At 44.8% G+C, this 24,903-nt stretch overlaps 4 protein-coding genes across 4 annotated transcripts in view; 2 read left to right on the plus strand and 2 right to left on the minus strand.

Moving 5' to 3' along the window:
- LOC146007459 (uncharacterized) overlaps positions 1–24,903 on the minus strand; it is a 606,258-nt gene that overhangs the window by 106,810 nt on the left and 474,545 nt on the right. The window lies entirely within an intron of this gene.
- On the plus strand, positions 2,290–5,438 carry LOC146009547 (uncharacterized). The gene is made up of 4 exons (XM_083149992.1): positions 2,290–2,435; positions 2,555–2,740; positions 5,143–5,380; positions 5,425–5,438. Exons 1-4 carry the CDS (start codon positions 2,325–2,327, stop codon positions 5,436–5,438), a joined length of 549 nt encoding a protein of 182 aa, XP_083006118.1. The 5' UTR covers positions 2,290–2,324.
- The window catches only part of LOC146007468 (uncharacterized), a 158,660-nt gene continuing 139,127 nt past the window's right edge, over positions 5,371–24,903 (plus strand). The window contains exon 1 of the mRNA XM_083145842.1: positions 5,371–5,533. Coding sequence (XP_083001968.1) covers positions 5,479–5,533 — 55 coding nt within the window. The 5' untranslated portion in view covers positions 5,371–5,478. The remainder of the gene's footprint in view (positions 5,534–24,903) is intronic.
- Positions 22,857–24,903, minus strand: part of LOC146007455 (uncharacterized) — a 202,042-nt gene continuing 199,995 nt past the window's right edge. Inside the window, exon 6 of the mRNA XM_083145815.1 lies at positions 22,857–24,834. Within this exon, the coding sequence (XP_083001941.1) occupies positions 23,945–24,834 (890 nt within the window). The 3' untranslated portion in view covers positions 22,857–23,944. The remainder of the gene's footprint in view (positions 24,835–24,903) is intronic.

Consider the following 24,903-nt stretch of genomic DNA (forward strand, 5'->3'; position numbering starts at 1 on the left):
AACTGGAAATAATATAGGAGGCGGTAAAGCAGCAAAAAGAGCTATAGAAAGTTGTCAGAGACTGCTGTATGGTAATACTTCAGAGCTATTATATTAACAGTGGATAGAGTGAGACTCCGAAGATACCCAGTATATATATATACACTGTTGAGGCTGTCCCTTTTATTAACCTAGGCAATACTTCTCACCGGATAATTTGAGGAAAGGTTAATTAAGGAGAGGGCACCGTCCCCACCTCTGATGCATAGATAAACCCTTGCCACTCTAGTTATTATAACCCAGTCACTGGCATTGTTACTGTTGTGGGCCACTATTCCAGTGATGTCCTGACTGAGAACCCATCATCATATCCAGTGATCGCCTGTGACAGAGTGATTATCGACTCAGCATCTACAGCTAGGATACTATAATCAGCAGAAAAGTATATTATATTGGAGCCAATGGCAGAGTGATTATTCCAGGCAAAGTGCAGCACTAGGGAACGAACCCATTAGCCATCCTCGACCTTCGACCGGATTCGCCTGATACACCCTTCGCTACATTCTTAATGTGGATTACAAATACTTTATATTGATATAGTTTATAACGAGTCACCCGGTTCCCCGGCACACTTACCTTACAGGACTCAGGTAATGAACTGTTGTTGGAGAGGAACTGTACATACAGTGATTCACTAGGAATCCTAAAAAGATAACAAAGACAGGCAAGCGCTTATACTTTGACTATTCCTGCTAATATATATTGAGCACAAGGTTGATATACATATTATTGCGCAATAATAATTCTGTTTAGAATACATATATATGGGGGAAGTGTATTGAAAGCTGTGATGACATGTGGGATGTTAGTAGTCAGTGTATTTAATCTAAACGGTGGTTACGGTTTGCCGCCATATCTCTTAATGTAGGATAACTGCTTAATATAGGAGTTATTGCAGAGGAATCGGATATCCGTACCAGCAAGTCCCTGATCCAGTACAATAAAACTGTTCTTATTGTGGTGATATATGTATATATGCTATCATCTACTGTATTGGAGTGTGAGATTTACCCAGTGTCCTATCTTATTTAAATAAGTATAAATAAATTGTGCTATTGTTTATTACTCCGGACCATTATTACGGGTGATTCCCCGAGCTCACCCAGATAGTTGTCATCAACTATATATGTTTAAATTGTATTCATCACATACAACACTGCTTGGGGTGGAGGCACTATATCAACCCATATTCTGATACCTAGAATACAAACAGCGTTACATGATCTGGCAGAGGAGGCCGCAATGTTTTTATTTGTCACCCGGCACAGGGGGAATGGTACTGACTGAGCCCCACACACTGCGTCCCAGCAGCTGACTGTACGGTGTGTGACGGGCATCGATGGATCACCATCAATGGTTCTCTGCCATCGATGCAAAACACAAATGACACCATCAGCAGCTGATGGGGAGAGGATTGGGCAGCACGAAGGGTAGGGAACAGGGGGCACAGGGGTGAGAGTCTAAAGGGTATCACAATAACAGTAATAATAATAACAGTACAGTTATAATACCGATCACCGGCTGCTGCCTCCGTGCACGGGCCCTCTTCCTGCTGCTCAGCAAGCCGCCCGGCGGAAACTGGAGTCAACCCCATCAAGCGGAAAGCCGGGTGGAACGCAGAGACGGAAGTCAATTGGAACGCATTTGCCGGAAGACGAGTGGAACGCAGAAACAGGAAGTCGGTCGGGTAGAAGCACACGTCATGCCTTAAGTCGGGAGTGCATATTATCTTGCGGTGAGAGGAAGCTGTGACTGGTTGGGGTATGTGTATAGATATTACATGGCAACACATGAATTATGAAGGTGTAACGGCAGCACCACGTGGCTGTGCCCCCCCCATCCCCCCACCTCATTGCCTAAGGACTCCTATACAATGGCTGCACATCTCCCACATCATCATACCCCCTCATACCTCCCTGACTCCCATGCTGCCCCTTCAGGCACACCTCAGCCTAATAATAAGCACTGTATACCCTCATATGCGCTACCATGGCGTCAGTACCACATCACAGCGCCCAAACCCCCCTCATAATGCCCACCGGCTATCCGCATAATAACTTACTGCCCGCTTTATAATTCCCCCTCATCCCCATGTCATATATTCAGTATAACATGTCCCTGCTTCATACTGCTCCTGTGAGCGCCAGGCTAATAGCGGCCATCACAGTACATGTAACTTACTTGGGTATGAAACAGAGAGATGAGCATGTCCTGTTGTTTATAACTATTGTATCTATTCCTGGACAGTGAAGTGTTAAAGCACCAGAGTCTTTATTAGAAGTCACATGAGGATGAGACACGTCCTTGCTTCTCTGGGGATGGACCAGGACAGGAGTCACATGACTGAAAGGATATTAAATCTCACCCTGGAGATCATCTACCTGCTGACTGGGGAGGTGAGGGATTTCCGGAATGTAATAAAACACGGATGAGTTCGGAGATTGATGAGAACATTCTAGAACAAATTTTAATGGTAATAAAACTTTGTTGTTTTTTTTTGTTTCCTGCAACACAGGATTACACAGTAGTGAAGAATAAAGATCCTGTGACACCCAATGTATGCTCCAGTGTGTCAGGAGGACAAAGCAGGACCCAGAACCACACCCCACTGTCTCCATCTCACTCACCGATACATGAGAGAGACACTGACCAGAGGATCCTGGAACTCACCAACAAGATCATCCAGCTGCTGACTGGAGAGGTGACTGCTGGGATGGGACATTATACAGTAACACCGGGGGATGTGACCGGAGAGGTGACTGCTGGGAATGGGACATTATACAGTAACACCGGGGGATGTGACCGGAGAGGTGACTGCTGGGAATGGGGCGTTATACAGTAACACTGGGGGAGATAACAGGAGAGGTGACTGCTGGGAATGGGACATTATACAGTAACACCGGGGATGTGACAGGAGAGGTGACTGCTGGGAATGGGACATTATACAGTAACACTGGGGGAGATAACAGGAGAGGTGACTGCTGGGAATGGGACATTATACAGTAACACCGGGGATGTGACAGGAGAGGTGACTGCTGGGAATGGGACATTATACAGTAACACCGGGGGAGATAACAGGAGAGGTGACTGCTGGGAATGGGACATTATACAGTAACACCGGGGAATGTGACAGGAGAGGTGACTGCTGTTAATGGGACATTATACAGTAACACGGGGGGGATGTGACCGGAGAGGTGACTGCTGGGAATGGGACATTATAAAGTAACACCGGGGAATGTGACCAGAGAGGTGACTGCTGGGAATGGGACATTATACAGTAACACCGGGGGATGTGACCGGAGAGGTGACTGCTGGGAATGGGACGTTATACAGTAACACGGGGGGGATGTGACCGGAGAGGTGACTGCTGGGAATGGGACATTATACAGTAACACCGGGGAATGTGACCAGAGAGGTGACTGCTGGGAATGGGACATTATACAGTAACACCGGGGGATGTGACCGGAGAGGTGACTGCTGGGAATGGGACGTTATACAGTAACACCGGGGGATGTGACCGGAGAGGTGACTGCTGGGAATGGGACATTATACAGTAACACCGGGGAATGTGACCGGAGAGGTAACTGCTGGGAATAGGACATTATACAGTATAACACCGGGGGATATGACCGGAGAGGTGACTGCTGGGAATGGGACGTTATACAGTAACCCCGGGGGATGTGACCGGAGAGGTGACTGCTGGGAATGGGACATTATACAGTAACACCGGGGGAGATAACAGGAGAGGTGACTGCTGGGAATGGGACGTTATACAGTAACACCGGGGGAGATAACAGGAGAGGTGACTGCTGGGAATGGGGCGTTATACAGTAACACAGGGAGGATGTGACCGGAGAGGTGACTGCTGGGAATGGGGCATTATACAGTAACACCGGGGATGTGACCGGAGAGGTGACTGCTGGGAATGGGACATTATACAGTAACACCGGGGGATGTGACAGGAGAGGTGACTGCTGGGAATGGGGCATTATACAGTAACCCCGGGATGTGACCGGAGAGGTGACTGCTGGGAATGGGACATTATACAGTAACACGGGGAGGATGTGACCGGAGAGGTGACTGCTGGGAATGGGACGTTATACAGTAACACCGGGGGATGTGACCGGAGAGGTGACTGCTGGGAATGGGACATTATACAGTAACACCAGGGGATGTGACCGGAGAGGAGACTGCTGGGAATGGGGCATTATACAGTAACACTGGGGGATGTGACCGGAGAGGTGACTGCTGGGAATGGGGCATTATACAGTAACACCGGGGGATGTGACCGGAGAGGTGACTGCTGGGAATGGGGCATTATACAGTAACACCGGGGGATGTGACCGGAGAGGTGACTGCTGGAAATGGGACATTATACAGTAACACTGGGGGATGTGGTCGGAGAGGTGACTGCTGGGAATGGGACATTATACAGTAACACCGGGGGATGTGACCGGAGAGGTGACTGCTGGGAATGGGACATTATACAGTAACACTGGGGGATGTGACTGGAGAGGTGACTGCTGGGAATGGGACATTATACAGTAACACTGGGGGATGTGACTGGAGAGGTGACTGGCGGGAATGGGACATTATACAGTAACACTGGGGGAGATAACAGGAGAGGTGACTGCTGGGAATGGGACGTTATACAGTAACACCGGGGGATGTGACCGGAGAGGTGACTGCTGGGAATAGGACGTTATACAGTGACACCGGGGGATGTGACAGGAGAGGTGACTGCTGGGAATGGGACATTATACAATAACAGCGGGGGATGTGACCGGAGAGGTGACTGCTGGGAATGGGACATTATACAATAACAGCGGGGGATTTGACAGGAGAGGTGACTGCTGGGAATGGGACGTTATACAGTAACACTGGGGGATGTGACCGGAGAGGTGACGGCTGGGAATGGGACGTTATACAGTAACACTGGGGGAGATAACAGGAGAGGAGACTGCTGGGAATGGGACATTATACAGTAACACCAGGAGAAGTGGCCAGAGAGGTGACTGCTGGGAATGGGGCATTATAAACCAACGTTCTATTTTAATTAATTTCATCAGACTTTGATATTTTATTGTTTTCTGGGTTCTTTAGGGAGATCTGGCTGATCTAAAGGCAGAAAATATAGGAGACAAGACATATGTGACTGATAATAAGGTAGAAGATACAGAGGGAAAAGAAGAGACGGATGTGAGTGACATTAAGGAAGAAGCTACAGAGGGAGAAGAAGAGACGGATGTGACTGATATTAAGGAAGAAGCTACAGAGGGAGAAGAAGAGACAGATGTGACTGATAATAAGGAAGAAGCTACAGAGGGAGAAGAAGAGACGGGTGTGACTGATATTAAGGAAGAAGCTACAGAGGGAGAAGACAAGACGGGTGTGACTGATATTAAGGAAGAAGATACAGAGGGAGGAGAAGAGACGTATATGAGGGGTGACCAGCAGCGTAAGGAGGAGGAAACCCCTACAGATACCAGCACAGGTGAGTGCAAAAAGGGGTAAAGTTAAAGCTACTAAAATTATTTTAGATCCAAGCCACGCTTGTTATTCTCTATTCTCCCTGTTGCCCTCTGGGAAATGTTCTAGGTGTTTAGGTTGTCATACTAGTCGGCTGCGGAATAGTTTTTCCCGTCTGTTATTCTGAGTGTGAGTTTGCAGTGTGTGAATTGTGAGTGCTCCTTTTTCTTCTTTGGAATCTCACTTATTTCACATTTTTAGTGTTGTAGATTCCTATTCTTCTTGTTCTGTCACTACAGTCTTCCTCTACTATATTCTCCTCTGTCAGTACAGGGTAATGAGGGCAATGGGCGAGAAGTAATAGGGTGTAATTATTTTTGGTTAATAAATGGCCATAAGTGCGTGTGTTCTGCAAATCACATATGTAATAGTGAGTGATCTGCGGTAACAATTGTACGTTTTGCCGTGACAAATATAAGGTTTCTCTTCAAATTTTTTCTTGGTGTGGAAGCCCAGTGGGTATTCCAGAGCACATTCTCAACCTGAAACAGCGCAACCTGTTCCTGAGAGTATCCAAATTCAGAATTGATCCATTCTTCTGACTCTATAACTAGGAGACTTCATGGCATTCTTAGCATTCAGGACGCCTATCTCCACATTCCAATATGTCAAGTTCACCAGTATTTTCTTTGCTTTATGGTGAGAGACAGGCATTCCCAGTACAAGGCTGTGCACAGCGCAGTGAGTCTTCACAAAGGTGATGGCTGCCCAACTTCACCTACAAGGAACTTGTGTTCTACCTTATCTGGATGACTCCCTTCTGCTAGTGCAGTCTCCAAAGCATCTGCAAATTCATCTCTACCTCTTACAGGATCTGCTACAATCCCACAGATGAATAATAAACTGTCAGAAACACAGTATAACTCCATCCACAACAGTGCTTCATTTTTGAGCATTGCTTGATACCCCTGCGCAGAGGGTCTACCTACCAGCAGACAAGAGGGCAGAGCTCTGGGAGATGATTTGTAATTTCGGAAACACAGCAGGGTTTAGGTTCATCTGTGCATGTGGGTGATAGGAAAGCTAGTGTCCTGCTTCGAAATGGTCGAATTTTGACAGTTTCACTCCAAACCACGGATCCCTGGTGACAGGCGCTGGAAGGATAGTGAGCGTCTTTACTCCAACGGTTACACAGTCACTAGATACTTAGATGGACAGTTACCTGTGCTAACAAGCACCTGCTCAACAGTACCAAGGAGCAGATGTCCGCATCACTAACACATACAGTATAATTGTGACATCTAATCTGTGTGGCACCACACGGTTGGATCCAATTCAAGGATTGCACTGTGTGGCTATATACCTAGATGGACAGTTACTTGTGCTAACAAGCACCTGCTCAACAGTACTAAGGAGCAGATATCTGTACAATTAACATACACAGTATAATCGTGACATATAATCTGTGTAGCATTACACGGTTGGATCCAATTCAAGGATTGCCCTGTGTGGCTACAGAGCAATACACCAAGAGCATCGAATGCAGTAACGCACACGTTTTTTTCTGGATAGTATCCTGCACACACACTAAGCTGCGAGTGCAATCTCAAGTACCCATTAATGTGGGAAGGATTACTGCATTTTCACGCATTTATTACTACATCATATGCTCTTTGTGTGTACCACTGTGTCCAAAATAGTAGTGTATGCCTGAAACACTGGTATTGATCTAAGAGATCGAAAGAATCCATTATATGGACTGTGGTGAGAAAAGTTAATCCCACGACCACACACGGTGTGCATGTGGCATTAAGATACAAAATTGATACACAACTTAACAGTGGATTGCAACAAAGTATAAGGCAACATTCTGAATAAACATTTGCAAACAGACAGTGAAAATATTATTATTACTAATTGAAGAAACATTCCAGGCATCTAACAGAGTTACTAGCATAACTACGGAATACAAGCAGTAACCAGATTATCACGTTCAGCTACAAGTTCACAGAGTGATTTTTTAATCTTTAATATTTCTTTTTCTCTTTAATTCTATATCTTGTTTTAATACTTTCGCTACTTAACCTTAAGGTCTCATATTACTGTTTTCTGTAAACTTACAGCACCAATACAGAATGATGACCTGCTAGCCTATAAAAGTTTAATAAAAAACTCAAAAAAACTCTTAAATATATTAAAAATTGAGAACCAATAAAATATACACCTATATATAGGTATTATGCTATTTTTTATATTGTGGAACAGGAGTGCATCCCATTCTAACTGATTCACCTTTCTCTCTTCCTAAATTACTTCACTCCAAACCACTACAGCTGGAGCTGCTCCATCAGTGGAGTCGCTCTCACTTCCACATCAAGCCCCAAATGCTACCTTCATTTGCCTCTCTCCCCTATGTTGGCTCAAACCTTCTCATCCCAGCATGGGTCGCACCTTTGCAAAGTAATTCTAGATTCTGCTGACCACAGTCGCCAGTCTCTGAGGTTGGGGAGAGGTGGAAGATCGTTCCTTTCAGGGTTTATGAGCAAGCCACGAAATGTGCCAGCCCATCAACATCTTGGAATTACAGGCAATCTACTGTGCTCTTCGTCAGATGGAACCAATGCTCCACAACAGGCCAGTGCAGATATAAACAGGCAATATGCCAGCTGTGCTTATATAAATTACCAGGGCAGGACCAGGAGTCGCACCACCATGGGAGAAGTCACTACGATTCTCAGGTGGGTGGAACAGTTTCTTCCCTCCCTATCGGCAGTGTACATCCCAGTAGTCTTGAACAAATTCCTGAGTCTACAAGATGTCCATTCAGGAGAATGACTGCTTCACCCAGAGGTATTTTACCTATAGACAAAATGCTGGGGTCAGCCTCTGGTGGACCTAATGGCCTCCAGGCAGCTACACATGTACAGCTCTTGGACCCAGGGATCCAGCAGTATGCCTTTTGGATGGCCTCTCCGCACCTTGGCCATTCCAAATGGTATACAGCTTTCCTCTCATTGCTATTCTTATACGAGTATTGGGTTGGCTGAAAAATGAGACGTGACCACCATTCGGGTGGCTCCAGATTGTTCGAGAAGAACCTGGACCTTCTCAGACTGTCGGTTGCCCCTCCAAACTGTCTCCCACTTTGGCCGGACTTATAGTCTCATGGACTTTGTCATCACCAGGATCTCCTCAAATTGAATTTGAAGGGGTGGCTGTTGAGTGGTCAATCTTAAGAGCGAGAGGATTGTCATCTCAGGTCATTCAAACATGCTCGCAAACTATCCTCTGCCAGGATTTATCATAGGGTTTGGCAACGGTACTTCAAATGGTGCGCTTCAAAATGCTATAACCCAAAGGTCTATCGACTCTCCAGAGTTCTGGCGTTCCTGAGAGGTTTGGACTTGGGCCTTCATTGTTCCTCCTTGAAGGTCCAGGTGTCAACCGTCTCTATGTTGTTTCAATGACAAGTGGATGCTTCTTTCACAATTCATACTTTTAAGGGGGTCCTACACCTTCAACCTCTGGTGCCTCCTTTGATGCATCCGTGGGATTTGTCACTACTTCATCATAAACTTCAGGGAGCTCCATTTTGAGACATTGGATTCCATGGATCACATGGAAGATTATTTTTCTTTTGACCATGTCCTCTGCTCGTAGATATTTAAACTTAGGGGGTCTCTCTCATCATTCACCCTTTTTGGTATTCCATAAGAACAGAGCGGTATTACGAACTAGACAGGATTTCTGCCTATGGATGTGACTGGAACCAGGAAAATGTTTGTACCAGTTTTTTCTCCATAACTTTCTTCTTCAGTCTCTGATTCTTTGGAGACGTTGGTTGCGGTCAGGGCCCTGTGTATTTATGTGTGTTTGACCAATCATTTAGCAAACCTGAGTATTTGTACTATGATGTACATAAGAGAGTCTGGCCTGCCTCAAAACAGGCCAAAAAATGTCTCACCATTTGCCAGGCCAATCTGTTGGTGGGGAAACTGGTGCCAGTTTCATTGATGGCCTTCTCCACTTGGTCTGTTGGTGCTTCGTGGGCACCGCCCACCAGTGTTTCCTGCAGAGCATCCACGTGGGCTTCTGTGCATATGTTCATCAAATTCCATCATTTGCACACCTTTGCCTCAGCAGATGCTGCTTTCAGGTAAGGGGTCTTCAGTACAGCTCAGGAGCGTTCCCACCCATAAAGGGACAGCTTTGTGACATCCCATAGTCCCAGAATCCCCCATGGGCTGAACGTCAAAAGGATGACTTTTGTCTTACCTGTAAAATCCTTTTCTCTGAAGCCATGTTGGATGCTGGGCACCTGCCCTTACACCTCTGTCTGGGCAGAGTTCTGCTAGCTTTGGACACAGTCAGGGGAGTGTTATGCTTGTGCTCGGTGCGTGTTCCTCTGTGTGGTCTTCTCTCCTATACCAGTTACTCAGCTTTACTAGTTCCTGAGGACAGGGGGGATAGGGTAGGAGGAGCCTAACTCCAGAAGTTAACTCCATGATGCCTGGGTCCTCCAATCCAAACCATACCCATAATCCCAACATCCACCATGGCTTCAGAAAGAAGATTTTACAGGTAAAAATTTAATTTTTCTGGTTTATCCTCCTTCAGCCTCTTCCTGAGATGATCTGGATCTACCAGACGTAGTTTGAGTTCTGTGGATTTACTTGGATCTGCTCTGTCGTCTCCAGAGACTATTCTAGTGCAGGGTGACTGGGGAATGCGCCCAGTCCACGCATTCCTCTGATCATACCTATGTACACAGACCATGAAGAGAAGGGAATGAATCCTGGTCTTGTCTATAACATAGATTGGGGACACTGAGTAGGTCTAGAGACCAGTTAGAACCAGAATATAATGAATAGCTCCGAAAGTAAAAAGGTATATAAAGAGTCTTCCCTGCTTTTAATTAGGATTTACCATGGGTGCAGGTCAGTGGGTGGACATTGGGGTTGGACATCACTGATAACGAGGCTTCCAGTCCTGTGACGATGGCAGGGAAATGTTACTGGCCAATGGCTGCTGTTCTGTTGGTGATGTCACAGTGACTGGGTGGTTGCATTGTGCATTATTGAGGCGGGTCTGTTCTAGGTGATTTATTTTCTCTTTTCACCAACAGTCAGATTTGCTGTAAGTACATTTAGAATTGTAATAAAGTGATTAGAAATTACGGTACTTGTGTAGTTTCACGACGCCACAAAATTGCATGCGATTTATTATCCAGTTCATATCCCCACTATCCACTAGGGCGTGTAGTTGATTTTATATAGTGTGGCGAGCCACCGAGCCCGAAGCGTGGCGAGCGGACACGGACTGTATTCCACTGAATTGCATGCAAATGCCATGCGATATCGGGAGTTGGCGTCAAACAACACAAGTAGCATAATCCGTGTCCCCTCACGGGGCTCGCCACGCTTCGGGCTCGGTGGCTCGCTGCGCTCGCCACACTATATAAAGTCAACTCCACGCCCTAATGGATAGTGGGGATATGAACTGGATAGTAAATCGCATGCGATTTAGTGTCACCGTGAAACTACACAAGTATCGAAATGACTGATACAATGACAATCTGCTCTTCAGTGTAAGATCAATGTTTTATTTCCGTACAATTTATTTAATTCCCGGCAGATGAATACAGAAGGAAGCATATCGTTCCAGACATTAAAATAGAAGATAACATCATACGAGATTCTCCAGGAGAAAACACCATTATCTCAGATATACATCCAGTGCTTTATAGTGCAAATTCATCATCTGATCCTTCATCTCAAGGGGACTTTACTTCTAATAACTCTGCCATTGTTACACGTAGTACAGGTCATACAGCGGATACAGGCTTTCCATGTTCTGAGTGTGGGAAATGTTTTACTTGCAAATCAGCTCTTGTTCAACATCAGAGAATTCACACAGGTGAAAAGCCATTTCCTTGCTCTCAATGTGGAAAATGTTTTACACAGAAATCACATCTTGTTTTACATCAGACACATCACACAGGTGAGAAACCATTTCCATGTTCTGAGTGTGGGAAATGTTTTGTCCGGAAATCAAATCTTGTTAGACATCAAAGCACGAACACAGGGGCAAAACCATTTCCATGTTCTGAGTGTGGAAAATGTTTTACACGGAAACCAGATCTTGTTATACATCTGAGACGCCACACAGGTGAGAAACCATTTCCATGTTCTGCATGTGGAAAATGTTTTGCAGATAAATCAGGTCTTGTATCACATCAGAGAATTCACACAGGTGAGAAACTATTTCCATGTTCTGAGTGTGGAAAATGTTTTACGCAGAAATCAGAACTTGTTATTCATCAGAGAAGTCACACAGGTGAGAAACCATTTCCTGTTTATTACACTGCAATCAGAAACCACACACACTGGTCACGTCAAGGTCAGAACAAAATATTGCATACTTACATAGTAGGTGAGGCTGAATAAAGACTTGTGTCCATCTAGTTCAACCTAGGTTTGTAATAGTTTATCCCTTGTTGTATAGCACGTTCTGATATTTTAAAGGCAGATTATGTTTCTTATTTGGGTACTCTTTACTTAGTTGGGCGCCCATCGCGGTGATCGCGGCCAGTACATTAACGGCCGCGACGCGATGCCCGCGATCACCGCGATTTCCCATAGGGTTCAATGTTAAATTTAGTGCTGCCCGCGATTTTACATTTAATGCTTCAATGGCCGCGATTTGGCCATAGGAATCAATGTTAAATGGGCTACAGAGCCCAAATAGGCACAATTAACACTTAAATGTCCCCCCAAATTTGTAACGCCACCCCACGATCCACGCCAACCCGAAGCATGGCGAGCGGCGGCGGTACGCGTCCTCCGACCTTTTCATGCCCTACTATCCACGTCGGCGTGGAGTTGAGAATAGAATAGTGTGGCGAGCGCAGCGAGCCACCGAGGCCCGAAGCGTGGCGAGCGCACGTGGATACCTTCACAGGTAAACGCGTCCCTTCGCGGGCTTCACAGGTGTCCACGTCGCCACGGACACCTGTGAAGCCCGTGAGGGGACGTGTATAACTGTAAAGGTATCCGTGTCCCCTCGCGGGGCTCGCTGCGCTCGCCACGCTTCGGGCCTCGGTGGCTCGCTGCGCTCGCCACACTATTCTATTCTCAACTCCACGCCGACGTGGATAGTAGGGCATGAAAAGGTCGGAGGACGCGTACCGCCGCCCCTCGCGGGCTCGCTGCGCTTGCCACGCTTCGGGTTGGCGTGGATCGTGGGGTGGCGTTACAAATTTGGGGGGACATTTAAGTGTTAATTGTGCCTATTTGGGCTCTGTAGCCCATTTAACATTGATTCCTATGGCCAAATCGCGGCCATTGAAGCATTGAATGTAAAATCGCGGGCAGCACTAAATTTAACATTGAACCCTATGGGAAATCGCGGTGATCGCGGGCATCGCGTCGCGGCCGTTAATGTACTGGCCGCGATGCCCGCGATTTCTTTACCCACGACGCCCGCGATGGAGATCGTGGGCGCCGTGATAGGTAAAGAGTACCCTTATTTGTACCCATGGATATTTTTAACCAATAAATGTTTATCCAACCTTATTTTAAACGTATTTATTGTGTCTGCCGACACCACTTCTCGAGGAAGAGAGTTCCAAAGTTTGACTGCTCTGACCGTAAAGAATTTTTTTCTTCTAGATCAGGGGTGGCCAACCAGTCAGAGGCAAAGAGCCAAAAAATATGGTATGGTGAGACTAAGAGCCGATTCCAGCCTAGATCCTGAAAGGCCACACCCCTTTTAAATGGATTGTGGCCTAGCTGGCACAAGGCCATGTTTCATTTTTGTGTTCACGCCTTTAGCATGTTTGTAGGAGAATGACCTTGTGGCATTAGGATTAGAAGTGATGACTTCTAAACACTTTTTAGATATTTTACCAGTTTAACCCCTTCCCGACATTTGACGTATATATACGTCATGGCCGGGATGTACTTCCCGACACATGACGTATATATACGTCATGACTTTAAACTGTCCCCGCGTCTATAGACGCGGGGACAGAGGGACGATGTCTGCTGTCCCTGACAGCAGACATGTCCCTGCATGCCCAGGGGGGGCGGCGATGCCTCCCCCCCGTCGGCGATCGCTGTGATTGGCTGTTCAATGTGAACAGCCATTCGCAGCGGTTTCCTGTGTTACCGGCGAATCAGACGCTCGGTAACACAGGGATCAATCACCGCCGGGTGTGAGGGGGGGTGAGGGGGTCACCGGTGATGACCACACCTCACCCCACCTGCCCCCAAGGCTGTGATTGGTCCGTCGGACCGACAGACCAATCACAGCCATAGCGCGTGATTTAAGGAGTGCGACTAGATGGTGACTGCGCTGCAGACGCAATTCCGGTCTGGAATTGCGTGCAGAGCGGTCACCGGCCAATCTGTCGTGATATACTGGCCTGATCCTTGCCTGATACTTACCTGATCACCGCTGGTAGCGTGCTGCCAGCAGCTGGTTGCTTCCTGGATCTTGTGACTTCCTGTGTGCTGCTGCTGCAGTGTCATAGAGTGAGAGATAGTGACAGAGAGTGATAGAGAGTGCTATATTTTGTGTCTGCTGCCCCCCCTTTTGTGCTGATCAGTATATCTGTGCTGATCAGCAACTTTTTTTTTTTTTTATATATATATACCTGTCAGTTGCACCAAAGGTTGTGCTGCCTGTGCAACTGACTGCTGCCCCCCCTGCTGCCCCCCCTTTTGTGCTGATCAGTATAAATTAACTGATCAGCAACTTTTTGGGGGTCCAGGGGTCACTTGTGGGGGGGTTCCACTGTATTGGTGCTTCGGGGGTCTTGCTAATGCGACATAGCACCCACCAACATTCCACCAGAATCTGAGCTGCAAAATCCAAAAATCACTCCTTCCCTTCTGAGTCCTGCCATGCACCCAAATGGTATTTTTTGGTCACATGTGAGGCATTGCCGTACTCAGGAGAAATTGGGGCACAGATTTTGGGGTGCTTTGTCTCCTTCATTCCTTGTGAAAATGAAAAATTTTGAGCCAGAACTGCATTTTTGTGTAAAAAAATGTAATTTTTCATTTGCACAGCCCAGTTGTATCAAAATTGGTGAAACCCCTGGGGGTTTGAAATGTACACTATACCCCTAGATGAATTCCTTGAGGGGTGTAGTTTGCAAAATGGGGTCACTTGTGGGGGGGTTCCACTGTATTGGTGCTTCGGGGGTCTTGCTAATGCGACATAGCACCCACCAACATTCCACCAGAATCTGTGCTGCAAAATCCAAATATCACTCCTTCCCTTCTGAGTCCTGCCATTTTTTGGTCACACATGAGGCATTGCCGTACTCGGGAGAAATTGGGGCACAGATTTTGGGGTGCTTTGTCTCCTTCATTCCTTGTGAAAATGTAAAATTTTGAGCCAGAACGGCATTTTTGTGTAAAAAAATGTAATTTTTCATTTGCACAGCCCAGTTGTATCAAAATTGGTGAAACCCCTGGGGGTTTGAAATGTACACTATACCCCTAGATGAATTCCCTGAGGGGTGTAGTTTGCAAAATGGGGTCACTTGTGGGGGGGGGGTCTACTTTATTGGTGCTTCGGGGGTCTTGCTAATGCGACATAGCACCCACCAACATTCCACCAGAATCTGTGCTGCAAAATCCAAATATCACTCCTTCCCTTCTGAGTCCTGCCATGCACCCAAATGGTATTTTTTGGTCACATATGAGGCATTGCCGTACTCGGGAGAAATTGGGGCACAGATTTTGGGGTGCTTTGTCTCCTTCATTCCTTGTAAAAATGAAAAAATTTGAGCCAGAACTGCATTTTTGTGTAAAAAATGTAATTTTTCATTTTCACTGCCCAGTTGTACCACAATTGGTGAAACCCCTGGGGGTTTGAAATGTACACTATACCCCTAGATGAATTCCCTGAGGGGTGTAGTTTGCAAAATGGGGTCACTTGTGGGGGGGTTCCTAACTTTTAGCATCTTATGGTGCCTAGAAACCTACATGGTGCCTAAAAAATAATATCATAAAAAGGAGGCTCCAAAATCAAGTAGGTGCTCCTTCTATTAAGAAGCCTGTGGTTTGGTCAACGTGCACACTAGGGCCACATATAGGATATTTATGAAAACAAAAAATTGGGGGAATCAATTTTTAGTCACATTTCTCTAGTAAAATCTACTGTGTTCCTTAGAAAAATGTATTAAAATTGCAAATCTGCAAAAAAAATGAAATTTTGAAATTTCACCTACACTTTGTTTTAATTCCTGTGAAACACCTAAAGGGTTAACAAACTTCCAAAATGCTGTTTTGAATACTGTGAGGGGTGCAGTTTTTGAAATGGCATCATTTATGGGGGTGTCTCACATACAAGTCCCTCAAAGTCACATCAGAACTGAACTGGTCCCTAAAAAAATCAGTGTTTGAAATTTTCTTGAAAATTTGAGAATTTGCTATTCATATTTTAAGCCTCCTAGTGTCCAAAAAAATTAAAAGGAGGTTGAAATAATGATGGAAACATAAAGTAGACATATGGTCTATGTTAGTTAATAACTATTTTGAGTGGTATGATTATTTGTCTCACAAGCAGAAAATTTAACATTTTGAAAATTGCTAAATTTTCCATTTTTTATGACATTTTGGTATTTTTCACAAAAAAACACAGACTGTATCGACCCAAATTTACCACTAATTTGAAGTATAATGTGTCATGAGAAAACAATCTCAAAATCACTGGGATAAGTAAAAGCAAAAAAAAGTTATCCCCACTTAAGTGATACATGTCAGATTTGAAAAAAAGGGCTCTGTCAGGAAGGCAAAAACTGGCTGCGTCAGGAAGGGGTTAAATGACTACTAAATGACTGCTTCCCAAAAAAAAAAAAGGCCAAATAAATTAGTAGCGTCATTTTTTTTTACTTGAGGTTTGAACGCTACTAAATTATTTGGACTTATATTTTTGTTGGCAAGTAGTCATTTAAACTTGTAAAATATTTAAAAAGTGTTTTGGAATTTATTCCCAGCACACTGGGGAACAAATGAATGTATCTCTATCCCTGGGAGGGCATCACGGCAGTTGTGCTAAACTAAATGGAATGCACAGACAAAAAAGATTTAACAAGTGACCAGCGCTATGACCGATAACAAATGCAGGTTATCTTTGATGCGGTATTTCTATTCTCTGCAGTTAATTCTTCCTGGTGTCGTAAGGAAGTAAACTTACAATAAGTTTCAACTCAGGCGTACCCGTAGCAGTTTCTTTAAGTAAACTCCACAATTGCAGGGAATACCAACATGAAATTAACTAAAGGAGCCCACACACGCACCGATCCCGGCGTGCGTTGTGGGCTTAACTAGCACACATAGCATCGCATCGTATGCCTTGTGCATGCGATGTGCATGCGATGCGATGCTAGAAAAAGCTAGTACAAAAAGTATGTGCAGCACATACTTTTTGTACTGTGCGATGAGGTGCCGCGGGAGCGCGCACCCCATCGTACAGCATCGCACCGCCGGGATCGGTGCGTGTGTGGGCACCTTTACATGTGAATTCAATCTCGCATGCACATCAGAGGTTTCTTTGTAAGATAGACCACCGTGGACGTCAGGGAACAGGTAATACGGATTTATTTCACATAGATCCACAGATCCAAAAACGACAAACAACAATAAAAAGTGTCCAAAGTGTGGCAGTGCAGATGGGCAGGTTACCGGCGGCTTCTCCCTCACTGTTTGGCATGCTGCAGACAACGCCAGGTAGCGGAGGTCCGTGTAGCGCCGCTCAGATCCGTCCCGCTGCTCCTGCTGAGTGGTGAATGCGGCCCGATCAACGCGTTTCGGATATTTGATATATCCTTTTTCAAGATGTGCCGCCATGGTCACAGGGAGTTGCTTATAACACCAAAAAAACGAAAAAGAAGTAGTGCTGATAACACCAATGAACATAAATAGTATTTAATGACAAGAATTAAAAACAAATTGGTAATAATAGATAAAACCACAGGATCCGTTCCTATAAATGCCACCGCTGAAAATAATGGTTCCAATATTATCCAAAGGAAGGTGTATAGTAGGCACCAGTTAGTGGTATGCTGGTAATAGATGTGTTTGAATAGTTACCACAGTCGCCACAATTGGATCACCAGGAGGAATTGTTCCATTCGGAGTGCATGTCAGCACTATCTCTCCAAAGTAGGTGAAGGTGCTGAAGTCCAGTGGAAATAAATTGCAGAGGTGCGCAGTGATAGCGCAAGTGGTGGCTGGTCCGGATCCAGTGAAATAAAAGTGCTGGGTGCAATGTCCAGGGCTCCTGACGCGTTTCCCTGCAACTAGGTGCAGCTTTGTCAAAGGAATAGCCATGTAGCTTGGAGGCTGGTTTATATACCTGTCCCTAATTGGGAAATCAGCACGTGTGACACTTTCATCACTATGTTCATTGGTGTGTACATAAATCGTTTAAAAAATCATTATAAAAGGCAAAGAAGAGAGAACTGAACAAGAAGGCATAACAATAAACGTAAATAAACATGAATATCCAAAGTATATAGAGACAGTAGTTGATATTAACATCGTGTTTAGTAACACTTCCGGGATTCGGTAACCATAGAAATGAGTAAACAGATGTACTTAAGCCAATATCAACTACTGTCTCTATATACTTTGGATATTCATGTTTATTTACGTTTATTGTTATGCCTTCTTGTTCAGTTCTCTCTTCTTTGCCTTTTATAATGATTTTTTAAACGATTTATGTACACACCAATGAACATAGTGATGAAAGTGTCACACATGTGCTGATTTCCCAATTAGGGACAGGTATATAAACCAGCCTCCAAGCTACATGGCTATTCCTTTGACAAAGCTGCACCTAGTTGCAGGGAAACGCGTCAGGAGCCCTGGACATTGCACCCAGCACTTTTATTTCACTGGATCCGGACCAGCCACCACTTGCGCTATCACTGCGCACCTCTGCAATTTATTTCCACTGGACTTCAGCACCTTCACCTACTTTGGAGAGATAGTGCTGACATGCACTCCGAATGGAACAATTCCTCCTGGTGATCCAATTGTGGCGACTGTGGTAACTATTCAAACACATCTATTACCAGCATACCACTAACTGGTGCCTACTATACACCTTCCTTTGGATAATATTGGAACCATTATTTTCAGCGGTGGCATTTATAGGAACGGATCCTGTGGTTTTATCTATTATTACCAATTTGTTTTTAATTCTTGTCATTAAATATTATTTATGTTCATTGGTGTTATCAGCGCTACTTCTTTTTCGTTTTTTTGTATGTATCTTGTAAGGGATTGCTCACCCCTATAAGTAGCTGCTTTGCATACGCACCCCATACCAGCGCCCATTATTGTTGCTTGAAAACACCTGTTTTTCTTGCTTATAACACCAGCCTGCTTCGTCATGTGGTCCTCAGCCGGCCAATCATATTAGACCTGTGTCCAGTTACATTCTACATCCTATCTGAATTGGTTTAGATTAAAGTGCTTAGATGCGTTATATATACACATTTAAAATACATATTATAAAGTACAAAAAATCTATTAAAATTTATACATAAAAAATACATAAAAAGATGTATAAAATTTAAAAACATATTGCACTTCTAAAAATAGCAGTTGTGCAAAATTATTTATGTATGCTGCTATTTTTAGAAGTGCAATATGTTTTTAAATTTTATACATCTTTTTATGTATTTTTTATGTATAAATTTTAATAGATTTTTTGTACTTTATAATATGTATTTTAAATGTGGCTAATTGTGTATATATAACGCATCTAAGCACTTTAATCTAAGCCAATTCAGAGGGAGAAGTATCTAGGAAAAATGTAGAGAAAGGCGCTTCATGGTGCATCAAACGAATAACAATCTAATAAGAGCAACAATGTCTCCACGGTGTAAAAGAGTCAGAGACTCGTACCATAAAATATTGCTCTGTGGACTGGGTACCACACGATATGATATAAAACCAAGGGGCAAAACTGCTCACGCTCATCCAGGGCCGGATATCCAAAAACGTTCTTCAGACAACTGCAGCGCTGGCTTGCTCTGCCGCAATCAGGAACGTCACAGACAGCCGGAGACAGGAGGCAGTAGCGGGATCAGCTGGAGGCACGTCGTAGGCCACGCCCTGGCACGTTTCGTCGTAAGACTTTGTCAGAGGGCGTGGCTACTACGCGCGCAGATCCAACCTATATACCACCGGACCTGTCAATCACAACCGGCCGGGAACAGGGAACACCCACTTTCTAGTGACAGACGGAGTTTTAGCCGGCTCAGCTAGTATACAAGATATGTATGTATGTGAAACATGTGTTGTGTACAACTTTTAAAAATTGATGACCCCTGATGAAGTCCATAAGGACGAAACGCGTTGGGTGTGTTGATAAACCATTAAAGATCCACGGTGCAGTGCGCATTAAGGACTATTAATAAATATTATCAAAAGGACTCTTGTGATTATACCTTCTTTTGGATTGGGTGAAATTAGCTCCGGATTGTGCTTTATATTTCTCCCTTAAACCGGAGGAGCGCCTGTTCCCTAACTGTTGTACATATATAATTAATGTTACGTTTTAATAAGTGTGCCCCCAAACAGAGGGCCTTATTCTGCTTGGTGCGGTCGGATGCGTATTTGCGGACAGAAACCGAGCTTCTTAGCCCCGCCTTCCGTACGGATCGCTCACTCCGCCCGAATGCAGTAAGCCGCTGACCGAATGAAGCGCGAGTGGATTTATCATGTGAACACCTCATCCATCTCTGGGAACCTCCCCCATCATTCGATGGTCGCAGACCATCGAATGCAGGACCGAGTGGTCAGGCAGCACCGAGTGCTCCAGACCACTAGGGCATTTCTCCGTGCAAAAGCAGGGATATGGGCGGGCAGCTGGCATCCGGCTATGTCATATGTCCGCCCCCCACACGTGCGTCACGGCCGCATTACCATACGTACGCCCAGCGTTTTCATGGGAACGCCCATGAAACGCATGGCGTACACATATGGTAATGAGCCCAAACAGCCCTTCACGCCCCTCTCCTCCCCCTGTTCGGAGTGTACAAAATTCACGCCATATTTGGACGTGTGCGGCGTTCGCAAATGCGCAGATATGCCTCTGCACATGCGCAAACACCAAACATCGGCCGCCCGACCGCACGCGGACAGAACCGCAGCAAGCAGAATAAGGCCCCGAGAGGGCTTTTTTCTTCTTTCCTTTATACCTTTAGTTACTATCAGGGGAGAACCTCCACATCATTTATCAGGGCCCAGGAACTCAAAAGCCAATACTGTGGATTCTTTACAATTACTGTTGACAATTGATAATTATAATGGGATTGGTACTAGTGCACAGGTATCTATCCCCATGCTAACACCCAAAACTAAGGTCTCTAGATCCCCCATTTTACCAGTTACACTCCTAGCATTCAGATAAAGGCATTTCAGATCTCGTTTTTCCTTTGCCCTTGTCATGTTACCTGTTACAGAAGGTTCCTAAAACGATAAATCAGTAGCATGGACAATATTTGTATTTGGCTGTGTCTCTCCTTCCGTATACCTTGTTCCCTTCTTCCTAACTTCCTCCACAATGTAGCTGTCTTTGCCCTCTATTCTACACTCATTTATTGGTATAAGGTTTCTTACTATACCCCCCCCCATGATGTGTAATAATATAATTTTTGTGTAAAACATTTCTCACACTCCGAACATGTGAAGTACTTCTTACCTGTAAATTCCTTGATGTGTAATAATGATTTTTGTAGAAAACATTTCTCACACTCAAAGCATAAAAACAGATCCACACCTGTATGACTTCTGTACTGTGCACAAAGATCTCTGTGAACATTTCTTGCACACAGAAAACTGAAATGGTTTACCATCTCCTAATGTAGTGGCTCCGCCAGGTCTCTTAGCTTATTCTCTACGACCAGGGACAAATGTAATCAGGGGTGCGAGAATCAGAAAGTCAGAGATTGACATTAAATTATTGGCCAAAATGATAGCAATCCGGCTCTCTCCCCTACTACCAGATGTGATTAACCCAGACCAGGTGGGTTTTGTACTAGGTAGACAGGCGTCAGACAATACCCGTAGAGTTATTCATATTATTGAATATTGTCAAGCCCAGCAACTGCTCCTATTGGCCTTGTCCCTCGACGCAGAGAAGGCCTTTGATAGGCTTCACTGGGACTATATGCAGGCGACCTTGCGTCGATTTGGATTTGAAGATAAATTTCTTGACTATTTGGCCCTATCCTCCTCTCCGACCACTAGAGTCTTTGCCAATGGATGTAACTCATCTAAATTCATTATTTCCAATGGCACCCGCCAAGGCTGCCCATTATCCCCATTGATTTTTGCTCTTGCTTTTGAACCTCTGGCTGAGCGCCTTAGATCAGTGAATGCGATCGCTGGACCAGTAATAGGAGGCCTATCCCATAAGGTCTTCTTATTCGCGGATGACATCCTCCTGTGCCTTCTCGAGCCAGAAACCTCTCTACCCCAGGTGCACATAGTCCTGGAACTATATTCCAAAATCTCTTACTACAAATCAAACACCACTAAGACTGAGGCCCTTCCATTTAATATTCCAGATACCACACTTAAACACCTAACTAATGCGTACAAATACGCCCGGCAATCCAAGCTGAAATATCTGGGGGTTAACCTCTCCAAAGAGTCGGATTTGCTTGTCTGCAATTATGAGCCCCTGTATAGAGCATTTGAGCAGCTTACGAAAGAATGGATGAAGCAGGAGGTCTCATGGGTGGGCCGCATAGCCGCAGTTAAGATGATGCTACTGCCCAAACGAATGTACTTGTTTAGAACAATCCCACGCCCCCTTCCTAAGGCTGTCTACAACAAATTTAATAGACTTATATCCAGCTATGTTTGGAGGGGTGCTAAACCCAAAATAGCAAAATCAACCCTAATTACCGCTAAAACGGTAGGGGGGGGGGGGGTCGCATACCCCGACTTGGAGAAATATTATATGGCATGCATATTTGCTCAGGCCAGGGATTGGTTTCAGAAAGAGAACCTTAACCAAAGGTGTCTTAAGGACCAGATTTCCCTGGAGTTCCCCCGGCAGGGCTCACATAATGATTTGGCACTTGATGTGCCATTGTTTACATGTGATAAATCACATGCGATTCATCGCATGTAAAAAGTGCCCTCAGGATAGCTACTGGGGAAGTTGAATGTTCAAATGAATGGAAGGCCGCTGATTGGTTGGGAGAGCCCTCAGCCAATCAGCGGCCTCCCATTCATTTGAATGGGAGCTTTGAAATCTCCTGGCTGCCTGCAGCTACCGGTGCAGCCTGTTCCCTGGAGTGTGCAGAGCGAGGAGATTGTCTCTCCTGCCCGGCGCTTCCCCGCTCTGCAGACTACAGGTGTGTGCCAGTGGTGGCACTGCTGGCACACACACACCTATGGACCTGATCGGATGCGACACACTTTGTGGGTTCTAAAAAAAGCACCCGTGATGTCCCGCTGATGGGTCCAATACTGGCCCATCTTATGGTCAGCCGTCCGACCTCCAACTCCGATGCGCACAGGACTGCATGCCGGAGCGTATGTCAGACATATCCGATTTGGGGCAATATTCAACCGATTTTTTGGGCTGATCCGTCGGGGTTGGGTTTGACTTTTAGTTTATCCATTGATGCCCGATCTGTTTAGGTTCCATAGTTATTTTATTGTTTCCAGATGCGACGTGATGATCTCACAAGAGAGATTTTATTGTACAATGTTTGTGTGCATACAAATGACATGTTATACAGTGCCGGCGTCACGTTCCCCATAGTATCACTTACTTTCTTTGTATTCCGAGCACAATTCTCTAAACTAACAGCAATTCCCCTTTTTATTCTGTCAAGATGTATTATTGGTAATATTATTGCTTCTATATTATGTACGGACCTTAAAAAAAAATCGAATTTAAAAAAAAAAATGCTACTGTGCTTGTTCCTGTGACATAAATGGACTCAGTCTAGGTATTGGCTGCAGATCACTAACTCCCTAACAAGAGATGCACAAGACATTGCAGGTGGTCATTCCCAGGCCCATCACTGCTGGAGGAGAGTCCTAGGTGTCCTTATAGATAAATGTTCATTTGGTGGTTCCTCACTAGAGTCACAGTGGATAGATATGTGCCAATAACCTGAATCAGGCGTAGTTTCTGCAGTCTCTATGGTTCCAAAAGTATCAGTGTCCAGATACTGCTCCAAGCGCAGACACAGATGTAGCAAGTTGGTCAATGCACCCTGACGCGTTTCACTGCAGCTCCTTGCAGTATTTTCAAGAGTTTAGAAAAGCCACTCTAAGAAATGCCTGTGCCTCTTCTACTGTTTTGGCATTGTGCCTCATGGCTAAGAAGACTTGACTTGTGTGTAAAACATTTCCCACACTCATAACATGGAAATGGTTTCTCACCTGTGTAAATTCTGATATTTAACAAGCACTGATTTCCGTGCAAAACATTTTCCACACTGAGAGCATGGAAATGGTTTCTCACCTGTGTGCCTTCTCTGATGAATAACAAGTTCTGATTTAATTGTAAAACATTTCCCACACTCAGAACATGTAAATGGTTTCTCACCTGTGTGACCTCTCTGATGTTTAAGACCTGATTTATCTGCAAAACCTTTCCCACACTCAGAACATGGAAATGGTTTCTCACCTGTGTGACCTCTCTGATGTATAACAAGTTTTGATTTACGTGCAAAACATTTTCCACACTCACAGCATGGAAATGGTTTCTCACCTGTGTGAGTTCTCTGATGTGTAACAAGACCTGACATCTGTGTAAAACATTTTCCACACTCAGAACATGTAAATGGTTTTGCACCTGTGTGAGTTCTCTTATGTATAACAAGATGTGATTTCCGTGCAAAATATTTTCCACACGCACAACATGGAAAAGGTTTCTCATGCGTGTGACTTCTCTGATGAATAACAAGTTCTGATTTAAATGCACAACATTTCCCACACTGAGAACATGGAAATAGTTTTGCACCTGTGTGACTTCTCTGATGTATAATGAGATATGATTTCTGTGTAAAACATTTCCCACACTCAGAACATGGAAAGCCTGTATCAGCTGTATGACCTGTACTATGTGTAACAATGGCAGAGTTATTAGGAGCAGAGTCCCCTTGAGATGAAGGATCAGATGATGAATTTGCACTATACAGCACTGGATGTATATCTGAGATAATGGGGTTTACTCCTGGAGAATCTCGTATGATGGTATCTTCTATTTTAATGTCTGGAAACAAAATTAGATCTCCCATCATGATATGCTTCCTTCTGTCTTCATCTGCCGAGAATGAAATAAATTGTATGGAAATAAAAACATTGATCTTACACTGAGGAGCAGATTGTCATT

Source organism: Crinia signifera, chromosome 6 (genome assembly GCF_055691185.1).
Source record: "Crinia signifera chromosome 6, ASM5569118v1, whole genome shotgun sequence".
NCBI classification, from domain to species: Eukaryota; Metazoa; Chordata; class Amphibia; order Anura; family Myobatrachidae; genus Crinia; species Crinia signifera.